The 12,191-nt window shown below is 39.2% G+C and overlaps 2 protein-coding genes across 5 annotated transcripts in view; both read right to left on the bottom strand.

The window, feature by feature from the left end:
* The window catches only part of LOC111923340 (uncharacterized), a 58,882-nt gene that overhangs the window by 36,965 nt on the left and 9,726 nt on the right, over positions 1-12,191 (bottom strand). The gene's annotated exons all lie outside the window — the stretch shown is intronic.
* Positions 6,442-12,191, bottom strand: part of ATXN10 (ataxin 10) — a 96,811-nt gene continuing 91,061 nt past the window's right edge. For both annotated transcript variants that reach the window (XM_086885932.1, XM_023919078.2), the window contains one exon: positions 6,442-7,742. In XM_086885932.1, coding sequence (XP_086742058.1) covers positions 7,555-7,742 — 188 coding nt within the window. In that variant the 3' untranslated portion in view covers positions 6,442-7,554. The remainder of the gene's footprint in view (positions 7,743-12,191) is intronic.

Here is a 12,191-nt window from a genome sequence, read left to right on the forward strand (position 1 = left end):
GATAACTTCCTCCACAATTAATAGAGGTAATCTGAAGCAGCAAACTGATTCTTCTCCCCCAACTCCCCCACCTCAAAAAAGCCCATGTATACAATTTCCATGACCTGCTCTGTGAGAAAAGTGCCAACACAGAACATGCAAATGCTCATGTTAAACTGATTCCTAGTCAAAGTTGTTTAAATACACTTGAAACAAGCAATATACATAGGATTTATCATGAAAGCTGAATGCTTTTATAAGCAGTCATTAAACAGCTCACTATGCTGGCTCTGCTGAGGCACCATTAATCTGGGAGCTGGTTCTGGGCCCCTCACTGCAAGAAAGACATTGAGAGCTGGAGTACATCCAGTAAAGGGAATGGAGCTGGGGAAGGGGTTGGAACACCAGGAGCAGCTGAGGGAGCTGGGGACAGCTCAGCCTGGAGAAAGGGAGGCTCAGGGGAGACCTTCAGGCTCTCTACAACTCCCTGACAGCAGGGTGCAGCAGATTAGCACTGGTCTGTTCTCCTGAAAAACAGGAGACAGGACATGGGGAAATGACCTCAAGCTGTGCCAGTGAGGTTTATGGTGGCTATTTAGGAAAATTCCTCCTGGAAAGGGCCATCCAGCACTGACACAAGCTGCCCAGGGCGGTGGTGAAATCCCCATCTGATCCACTTAAGGTGAGGACAGGTGAGTCTTGCCCCAATCTAAAATGGCAGAAAGGAATTAGGTATTCAGCATAGTGGAAAAGAAGATTAAAACCCAAATGAACTTAAATGCTGGAATCCAAAGTGATTGTTTGTCGCACTGTATTAGGAATGGCAAAATACGACAGACTCTCTAGCTGGGTTGCACAAGACAGCAAGTTTCATTCTTCCAGATCTTCTTTTATAGACAGTTCTGAGAAGGTCTGGAAAGGTAAAATTCTCATTGGTCATTAAACTAACACATCACCATCATTGGACAGTTAGGAACACCACCCCTTGATTGTTTCTTGCAAGAAAACAACAAGGTGATAAACACCTGCAGAGGTTTTCCTTCTCTAAGGACTGTTTGGATTCCTCCTTATGATTTCTCGGCCACAGAGAAAGTTGTGTGACTTAGTTTCACACAGGCTCAAGCTAATGCCTGAAGCCTAAAAATCTCTTACTTGACCACTGTCAGTTCCCACAATCATTCAGCCCAATTTTTATTTTTTTTTTTCATAAAGAAGGAAAGAAAGAGATAAAATAGCAAAATAGGAAAATGCCAAGAACACTTTTGAGAAGCACAGGAAAGGGGTTACCACCTCTATGAGTCCACTGCTGGCTCACAGACTGCATTGGGGAAAATACCCCAGTGAAGTCCCTCCAAGAGCTTCCAGTGACTCAGCAGCAGAGCAGAGCCATGGCAGCAAGACCAGCAGGGTAAGGCATAAATAGCCTCATACGAGCAGCCAGGACAGCAAAGAACAGCAAAGACTCCGACACTTTGTAGATTTTGCAACCTGTGATAGGTTGGGCACTTGCTTACAGAGTGGCAATGTCATATCTACCTTAGAGCAACAGGTCTGTGGAGAACTCCATCTTTGCTCCCTTAAAGTTCATTGGCTGCTCATTGATATCCTGGCAAAGTTCTCTTGAAGTATCAAAAATTTATTGCTTGCTTTTCTCATATATCAAAACTTTATTGCTCATTCACCTGATGTATCAATAGTTTATTACAAGCTGCTTTAGTGGCCTTCAAACATGGTGCCTAATTTTCTAAAATAAAGCAGTTTCTAAAATTTTTGTTAGAGGTAGTTCAAAACCAACTTTCAAAACTTAGTAGTCAGAGAAGCAACAGAGAAACATTCCTTACTTTTTACTTGTTCACTACACCATTCCTGGAGGCGTTTAACAGCCATGTGGATGTGGCACTTGCAGACATGGCTTAGTCCGCAAGTGGTGGCCTTGGCAGAGCTGGGGGAATGGCTGGACTCATTGGTCTTAAGACACCTTTTCCAATCCAAACCATTCTATAATTATAGTAACTTCCAGTAAACACAATTTCAAAACCAAAACTGCCCAGCACAACAGCTGAAAATCCCCTTTCCACCCAGACTGAGGACTTGGTATGGATCATTTAATTTATCTTATTTTTTTTTCCTTATTACTGTGCTATGACTACTACATAAATATGTATTTCTGAAAACAAGTTCTACAGTAGAAGAGTGATCATCACCACCATTTGTTCTGCTTATGTTTTAGAGTTAACACTACCATAGCGAGGTACCTCTCAATGACTAATGCACTACCACTTCAGAGCTTTATTGAGACTTTTTCCCTTAGGCAACACAGCTTTTGTGCTTACTTTGACTGAAGTTTCGAAACTCCAGGAGAAGAAAATGTTTTAAGAACAACCACACAAAAAAACACATTACTGACTGGACTGTTTGTGTTATAACAAATATTGACTATGAATGTATGCTAAAGCATGAAGATTTTCAGACATCTCGAATTATTACCGAGCTAAAGGCATCGTGCAACAATTCTGCAAGTGGACAGACAGGTTGAAATACTTTCTGAATGACAAAATGAAAAATCAAACACAAATCCCTTTTGTGCAATTCTGTTTCTACATTAATACTTACTTGTACTAAAAATGAAAGGAAACTTTAAAGTTTGGAATAAATGTGTTACAGAAGCCATCTTAAATTTAAACAAAACCAAGTGCAATTTACAGTGTGTCTTGCTCAGGAAGTTCTGTGACATCTCCACATCATCACCAGTGAGGCATCAGCTCCACTTCTGAACTGAGATAAGATGGTTTGCAGCAAAAACCAGGAGGTTAATTTTAAATGCTCTAGGCATTCCTTGGTCTTTACCTCCAGCTGCATTTTCCTTTCCCACAAAAATCCATGCAGAACTAGAATTCTCAGACTTGTTTGTACATTTCCTCTTTACTATTTAAACATTTTAACTATTTAGGTATTCTCTGAATTACATACTGCTTTTAGAGTAAGCTGTAAGGCTTCAGAAAATCCTGAGCAAAATTGCAGAGTATCCTTGATTCCAGTGCAGACTTGATAATCTTGGAGCTCTTTTCCAACCTTAATGATTTCATGATTCTGTAAGGCAATTAAAAGCAATACAGTGGCAATCCTGTCCAAATGAAATTTGGGGTGAAAGAAGACAACTCTTTTACTTTAGTCTGGAAAGGGGATCTCTTCCTAAATAGATACTTTTTGGACAGCAAATTTCTGTGCGTGTCCAGACAGCAGGATGGAAGATGCAAACTAGCAATACTAGCAATACTCTCTCGTTTGACTGACAACTTGTTTTCCATCTCCCAGGAGCTCTCCCTGGGACCTGAACTCCTCCCTCTCTCACCCCAAAATCCACTTTTATTTGGTTCTGCCTTCTCCAGCCTAGGTAGTCCCAATTCCACGTTAGATAGACATCACAAGGCAGGTCTGAGAGAAATGCAGAGTCTCTCTGTTCTTCCCTTCTTTTACCAGTACCATCCCAGTGAGGGACAACAGTTGTGGGAAATGTCCTGTACGGACACTGGATACATCAACTCAGTAAGTTTAATAGCTCAGCCCCCATGTCTCTTCTTCCAGTATATAAACTAAAGTTTTCCAGAGCTTACAATGTGGCCAAGTTCAGACAGGGTTATGCCAGAGGAAAATTCACTACACTCATTAATATCTGCAACAGCTAAAGGTTCCCCCCCAAAAAACTTGTTTCAAAGATACGAAAGACCTATTCAAAAATCAATTCCAGTTTCTCATCCTCATAAATTGCTGGATGTTATCGGAAACTACTGGAAGAGAAAGTTCCCTTAGAGAAACCCATTAAGCCTAAAGCAGCACAGAACCACTGGAATGGCTATGCCTTGGCCAAGCTGCAAGAGACTGGAAGCAACTCTCTACATGGAAAGGTTTGTTGGCAGAGTGGGGGTAGCTCGTCAGGACCCTGGACAGCACTGCAGGGAGCCGGCGGTGCACACTGCTAAGGGGGACACAGGGATTTTAAGAAAGAAGTGGGAAGTCCAGGGAATCACAGAATGGTTTGTGTTGCAAGGGACCTTAAAGACCATCCAGTTAAAAGTCCCCTCTGCCAAGGGCAGGGACACCTTCCACTATCCCTGGCTGCTCAGAGCCCCATCCAACCTGGCCTTGGACACTCCCAGGGATGAGACAGCCCCAGCTTCCCGGGCAACCTGTGCCAGGGCCTCACCACCCTCACAGGGAACAATTTCTTACTAAAATGCATTCTTCTGCATTGCTTCATAAATTCCCCCATTTCATACAAAGAAGTCTAAACTAAGAAGACAGGGAGTTTGAAGTCAATACAACCCAACGACACAGTTCAAGCTTGGTATAAAAAATGAGTGTAATTTTGGGTACAGCCTCACATTTTTAGTACTTTCTCATTTGCAAATCAAGAGGACTTTTTTTTTGATTCTCACTACACAAACACTTGCACCAATCTCAAAATACAAATTGACTGTTAAATAAAGGTTGTGACAATGGCATAAACTGCCTGTGACTTTTTCTGGAGGGGGGAGGGGATTGTATTTAAAAATGTATTTTACAAGCACTTTAGACAAAAATAGCTTCAATTATTAGAAGCATATTCAGAGCTTTGCAAACATTTCAGGCTATTTCTCACAATTTGCCAGAAAGCTCTTCCAGAATCTCTCCACTTAAAATGAAAAACCAACTCCCTATTCTCTTTTAATAACAAATGGACTTAAAAAAAAAAAAAAAAAAAAAAATCTAATCACTATTGTTTGAAAGCACTCGAAAGCAATAAGATGGTCACAAGACTTGATTTGCCTGTTCTGCCCCCTTACAAACTCACTAAAGCTTGCTTTTTATGACTGATTGCTGTGCTGTATTAATCCCCAAGCATATAAAACGAGTCTATTGGAGACCGGGACTCCACTGGGAGAGGACAGGGAAGCTGTTGTCTTCTGAGAATTAATCCATCCTGGAAAATCAAAAGCCAGCCATTCACAATACAGTAATCAGCATGTTCTCCACTATGAAAGCCGTACGTTTCCCTTTCAGAAAACACAACTATTACTCCATTATGTACTGAAACACACAAACTATTTTTTTTTGTGTGTGTTTGTTATTATTTGGCTTATATTTATGGGTTCGTATGTATTCCATTGGTGAGCGTACAACCATCAAGTAAAAAAAACCCCACCCTGTCTATTCCCCATTGCTTAAAAAGAAAAACGGACTCCCACTGCTATTTCCACAACCAAAGTTCTCTCTGGATTTGCTTTGTGAACAGGATTTTAACTCTTTATCACCCTAAATAAAAAGAAATTATTTGCATTTTTTTTCCTTACACAGAAAGCACAGCAAGTCCATTTTCTATTTGGAGTAATTTTATTTTTTTTTTCAACTTTGTTAAATTATCTGAGTTTTTTAAGTAATGGCACTAAAATAAAAGTGTTTGAATTTTTGTAATTGCCAAATTAAGAACAACTTCACTTTATTTCAGATAGTGTCCTATTTGATGCTCCTTTGTTAGCAAAATTTTAATTCTTTCCTTTTAAAGTTGAATGATGCAACTTTTTTTTCTTTTTTTGAAAAAGAATTCTTTTTTTGAAAAAAGGTGCTAGATGTATGAATCTTCCATTCAGTTATGGAGATCAAAACCCCCTACAATCCCAGCTGTAAATCTTATGTGACAGTAATGAAAATGCTAAATGAATTTTGGCCTATACACAATAATTAAGGCTTAAGGAAATAATTGAGAAATCATGTGCTTAAGAAGAACCACAATCACATTTCCATTCAGCCAGAAAAAAGCACCTACCTGTATACAACAGCACTTCAACACAATTTTTAACACCCAACAAAATATCCCTCTCAAGTCATTCTTTAAAAGAAAACAAATCAATCTTCTTACATTCATATTCAGTCCTTGCTAAAGCAAAGAACACTTTTCTCCCCTATTTATTTTTCAAGTAAAAAGTCACTAAAAGCAATAAAAGTTAGAACCTTTGTTCCTATTTCCATTATCCTTTTTCAGACATCATTTACTTAATAAACGGCTATAGACAGGAGTTTTGTATCCTTGCCTGTAAAACCAACAGGTGTCTAAAATCCCACTGGGTCAATTCCATAGTCCCACCAGGATGGCATGGCAGACATCAACATCTTTCTGTTAACTTGAAATGACCTTAGGAGTCCAGCTGTATTCACCACCAGTTTTAAGCAGTATGATGTGTTTCGCAGAGTTCAAAGCCATGTGTACTTTTTTCCATTTTTACATCAAAAACTCAATTGAAGGATCAAAATCTCATGCACATGGGTGAAGGTGGGTTATATGTAATGTGGAGTTAAAGGACACGAACTTGCCATTCTATTTAGAATGGGATTAAATGTCAACAAGAACATGAACATGTTCATTTTTCTGAGACCTCTGAGTTAGACATGGCTGAAAATAATCCAATGACAGTAAGCGTGCACAAGTACCAGCAATATTAAGCTTTAATTCCTGTTTTGCCTGTGCAGGGAGGATTACATTTTTCAGCTTCCAGGGCAAAGCTATGGCATACACAGAGTTAACTGTGCCCTCCTCCCCCTGTCCCCCAGCTTCACCCCCCTTTTCCCCCATCTCATTCATGCCACATTCCACAGTGGCAGGGTCCAACAACAATATAGGAGGGTACCCAAAATGAAGAGGCAGGGCCTTCTATTCTTCTGCCTCTCTTGAATTAATTAACTGGAAATGAGTTTTGTCAATGTTTTGGAAAGGCAGAGGGGTGAAAAGAAACTGCTAGAATTAATCACAGTGAGAAACTACCTCTTCAGCAGTCTGCCAAAGTTCAGAAAACCCATGAGAAGTGCAAAATAAAAGGAAAGTGGGCTGACTTACCCTCCAAAGGAACAAATAAAATTCAAACAAACACCCAAGTCTCCAAAACAGAGACATGCCCCAGTGCAAAGGAATGCAGCATCTGTTGCCACAACAGCTTCAGCTTTGGTTTTAATATACTTGTCATGAAGACTGATAGGTATCAAGGTAGAAAAGACAGTTTACTAACAATTTAAATAGACAAAAGGCATGTTGTGTTTAATTCACTAAATATTTAAGTACATCCAACATTCCCTTGATGTTTATATAGAGATATTTAGGTCCCATGATTGAAAATTAGTAACTCTGCTTGTTTAGCCCTAACTCAGCTCAGATCTTTTACATGGAGAAGGCAGCCTGCAAAGGAACTCTTTCTTTGTAAAGTTTTTTAATGATAGTTATCTCCAGGTTCAGTAAAGGAAATTATAACAAGTCAATACTGCAAGTATGACATTCTTCTACTGATGAAAAGAGAAGTAATGAAATTCCAACCAACTGACAAGAAGAACCTTTTTTCAGAAGCTGATTTAACCAGGAACATAGAAAACACATAGGTGGCCTTTTGTTTACAGCAAAGGGAGGCAGAAGCATCATCTGGAAGTTTGTCTGAGAACAAACACAACATTTTAAACAGACTGGCACTAAAAAAATAATGGCTTCTGAGCAAGGAAAAATATTTTATAAGAGAAGTACCCTTTTAGTGATATGACTATTGCTAACATTTTTGCTCAGGAGGGCTTCTTCCTAACTGACCGCAGAATTAACTTGTCATCTCGTTGCTGTATCTCCAAGCCCATCCTCTCGAGGGCAGAGCTGTCTGCCAGCCCCTTCTGCTCCATCTGTGCAATCAGTGCCTGGTTCTGCTCGTTCTGTTCAGTGAGATTCCGGATCGCATAAATTGCCCACTGGCTCACGACTGTGGGGCAGAGTTAAGGACCATTTATGTATTTACTGATGAAACATTGTTTATTTTGATTTATTACTCCTCTCACCTCCCCCAGCCCTCCCCATCCCTTAAACTCAGAAAACTAGTAGAAATCAAGGGTTTGAAAAAGTAAAATGTTTACAAGTGCTGACACTCAACATGCAAATACTTGCATATGAGGCAATTTAATTTTAAAAGAGGTATGCCCTTAAACTTCACACAAATTTGCTAGGGTTTATACTGAGTCAAAAAAACCCCAAGCAAACAGAAAAGCCCAACCAAATGAACAGCAGGAATTAAAAAGACATACTGTGTTAAACCAAAATTACAGCCAATTGAAATGTTCCAATGATCTTCCTAGTGAGTTTAAATAAAAAATAAAGTCAGTTGTTCATGATCTGAATCCTTCAACACTATACTTCCTAGCACTGGCAAACAAAATAGGCTGTACCTCATGTACAGGAAAGATGACTTATTTTCACTGCAAAAGTTTAAGAGATGTAGAAAAGGAAAGCTTATCCAGGTTAATATCTCAAAATAGCACAAATAATGTCAGAGACACTTAAACTTCTTTGATTTCTAATATTACCTAAATTCAATCCTTTATGCCTGGGTGCTTTCACACACTTGCCAGGAGACCAGACACTACAGACACTGGCAGGGAGCTCCTGATGATGTTTAAATGGGCACAAACTACAACACATTCACCTCCCAAGGTGGTCCCTTGAGGCCAGGATTGAGGCACATGTCAGGGATGTAGACAAAGGATTTAAATTCCCAGGATTATCAGCCAGGCGTCTTCCAAGTGAACTACAGAGTTCATTTTATGAAGTGTCAGAGATGTTGGTCCCAATTCTGCAGCTGAAAAGTTATGATATAATCTTTTCCAAGTTACCCACACAGGAGCCAAGCCTTTCTGAATCACATGAGTGGTTTGCCTGCAGGGCATCAATTATTTACTACATGTAGCTTCACATCCAGTAGAAGAATATGCATAATTTACTCATCTCCTTGACGTCTTTTGGGTTGGGGAGCATCTAAGCACAGAGATAAATGTTCTTATGGGCATTTGCCAGGGGGTGACAGGAGGGGAAAACTCAGACAGAGGGGAACTTCAAACAAAACAACAGAAGAGAGGAACTGGACTTAAACAATCTTGCAACCTCAACAGAGAGAGAAGGGTTTAGATGAAGAGTAGCATGGACACAAACAGAAGGGAACAGCCCTGCACTGGCATGCATCAACAAAACAGTCTTTTCCTAGCAGTTTATATTTATTTTCAAATTCAAAAAGTCCAGAATTGAAAATCAAAAATAATAAAGTGTTAACTACTATGGAGCTTTTTTTCTTTTTCCTGATTGACGTCTTTAAACTTTGTCAGGAAGCATGCTGCACACCTTCTTCGTTCAAAAAAATTCCAGTTTGAGGTAATGACAGAGGAGACAAATTAAGACCAAAATAAATTATGGATCACATCAAAGCCTTAACAGGTGAACACAACAGAGAATATCAATATATTCTCTTCTGTCAGCACATCACTACTAGAATTAAGCAAAAAGACAAGTGCCAAGCTACATTTAAGTTACATGAACTTGGTATTTGCAATGAAGATTACATTTGAGTATATACAACAGTAAGATGCCAAAGTAATAAAGTCATATATGTACAGACTCTCAGTCATTAGTGCCAATAGTGAGAATAGATTGCAAAGCATGCAAGCTGATGAATGCAGATAAACCAAAGCTGACACCCAGCAGGTCTTTTCCAGGTCTGTTTTAGAGCATGCCGTGAGTGCCAAAAAGTAACATGAAGTTCTCCCAGTGGACTGTGAAAAACAACCTACCACCCTCCCTGGCTTGGCTCCTAGGATGAGAAGCAGACTTTTCTTGCTGTGTTCCTAAAATATGGCTTCTGCATAAAATACAGCACTTGCATAAAAGCATATTTTCTATAATATTAACAGCAATTTTCAGAGAGCTCTCAATCAGACAAAGTGCCACACAGACCAAAAATGTACTATCAAAACTTTTGTGTGTACTAGCCTTGGGAATGATCCTGCTATTATAGTCTTTATGTCCTTCAACACAAACCCACTGCTAAACCCCATGGCAAATGCTCTTTTCCTATTACCAGATCCATTCATGCTTACATAATATCTAAGACATCCCCATTATCTTATGAACTCTATCACCATTGTGGCATTTATCATTACTGACTACTGTAGCTGAAGCTGCAAAATGGTTTCAATAACATTTTCACTCCTTCAGACACCCCTTTCTGTGTGTAGGTTTTCCATTGTGACCACAGCCATGAATATTCATGATCCCCTTGTTCACATGCTGGGGAAGGATGAGGCCTTTGGACAGTTTGGAGCAGACTCTGGCAGACTTGAGTGTCTGCGGAGATTAAAGCCAGTCCCCAGCTAATACTCACATTACCCTCTTGCTCCTCTCCAAAGACAGAGACACAGAGAGAAAATTAAACATATTCGAGAGTCTCTAATCCTACCTACACTTTAGGCACTTTATTGTATGCTCAGCTTTAGAAACAGAGCTTCTAAAGTTGCCATAGTTACTACAAATAAGAGCGTGAGCCTGTTTGTTGTGAAACTGCACCAAAGAGAAGCAACACAGTGAGCACAGCAGATCTGACTGCATAGACTTATCTAGATTTTCCCAACTGGGCATTTCACACTCTCAAATAATATTATAGACAAGATTATGATATTCTGTCACAGGGAAGAGGGCATACAAAAGGAAGAAAACAATTAATTTTATTTTGCAGAAACCTCATCACTAGAGTATCTGTGCTTAAGGACTGAAAACAAACATTTCTATATATTTATAGCAACACTTTTCCAAAATCCTTCAGTACTGTGTGCTTTGGGATTCCTATGCTACTTTGACATAGACAAGTAACAAAACTGAATCAACTTGACCTGTCTTCTATACTTAAGTAACATCTTCATTCCACAATTTAAAATTTTAAATCATCCTCTAGGTCGTAACTTTGATTGTCAGGAAGAGAGGAACACAAAGAGAAAGGAAGAAAGGTGGCGAAAACTGCCCCTTAGGGATGAAAAATATTAGTATTTTGGAGTAATGAAAATCTATGCCAGTTTTGCCACTGACTGCAAAGGGAACTTTTCACAATTCTTCTGTTTCTTTTCACTTGGATTCTGCTACAAGAGGTTGCTGGAGTCAATGCAACAGCACAGTGACTGGTTTGTAAGCTTAATGGGGTGTGAAAATACAACGATGTCCTGCCAGGAATTGCTAACCAATACTGCCAGAGAGGAGGACATACAGACCATTTCTCAGGGAGAGCGTTCCACCTCATTCTTAGTCCAATTGGAACCTAAACATTATTGACAAGCCCACTGCAGCCACCAGGACCCAAACGAATTGTTCTATAAAGGAATTTGGATTCTATGGATGATGGAGAATAGAAAAAAATATTAATGAGGTTGGAAGCTGATGAGGTAGATAAAAGGCAAGTTTTAGACGTTAATTATTATCATTAGCTAATACAAGACACTGAAGGGATGACAAGGAGAATGAAATACGTGCATCTGTTTTCCCAAGTCCTATTGATAGTTATTACTACTGAAGGATCTCTAAACATAACATTCTTAGTGGAGAGTTTGATTAATTACATAGTATAGGGACTTTTTTTTTTTTTTTTTTTATTAGTCTGTTTCCTTCACTACAGTCAGTTTTCCATAACTCAATTACTGCTTAGGAACTTTCTTCCTTATGAGTAATTAGGTTGTATGCAAAAAAGAGGGTATTCTTTGCCCAATCCCATTACCTCGTTTAAATCAAAATTTTTATTATTTAAATAGCAACTACATTCTAATCAAATACAGGAGGAGATACAAAATCTTATTAAGAAAGCCAGCATTCACAGCTTGGAACCCTCATCAAATGGGCTGTTTATGTAATCCATTTCTTAAAGCCACCCAATTTTTCTAAGAACTATTCTGCAACAGATCTGTAGGACTAAAAAAGAGAGGTAATAAAAATACGGTATTTGTATTGTAAAATAACTGTATTTCTTTCTGGCCTTCAACAAGTAATCCAATTATCACTAGAACGTCTGCAGACTAGAATTAAATGCTGAAGTATCACTTAGAGTCACTTCCACTTGCAGACCTGACTGGACACACTGAAAAGACATAAATCATTTTTCTTTCCAGTCTTTCAGTCCCTTCAAGCACTTTTGTTTCACAGCACCTTGAAGATAATTCTTCCCACCACTAAAAGAGGGCTCTAGACAACTACCACAGCTGTTTGTCACGGTTTGGAGCTGTGATGGACCACACATAGCAGACAGTCAGCACTTTGGCCCCTCACCATCAGCCAAACTGCTTACAAAGCTCTACAAGTTTCATTCTGTCTGAGGTTTCAGTAGTTTAATGAAGTTCTAAAAGCTGTTGAT

This window comes from Cyanistes caeruleus, chromosome 4 (assembly GCF_971803275.1).
Source record: "Cyanistes caeruleus chromosome 4, bCyaCae1.hap1.1, whole genome shotgun sequence".
In the NCBI taxonomy this organism is placed as follows: domain Eukaryota; kingdom Metazoa; phylum Chordata; class Aves; order Passeriformes; family Paridae; genus Cyanistes; species Cyanistes caeruleus.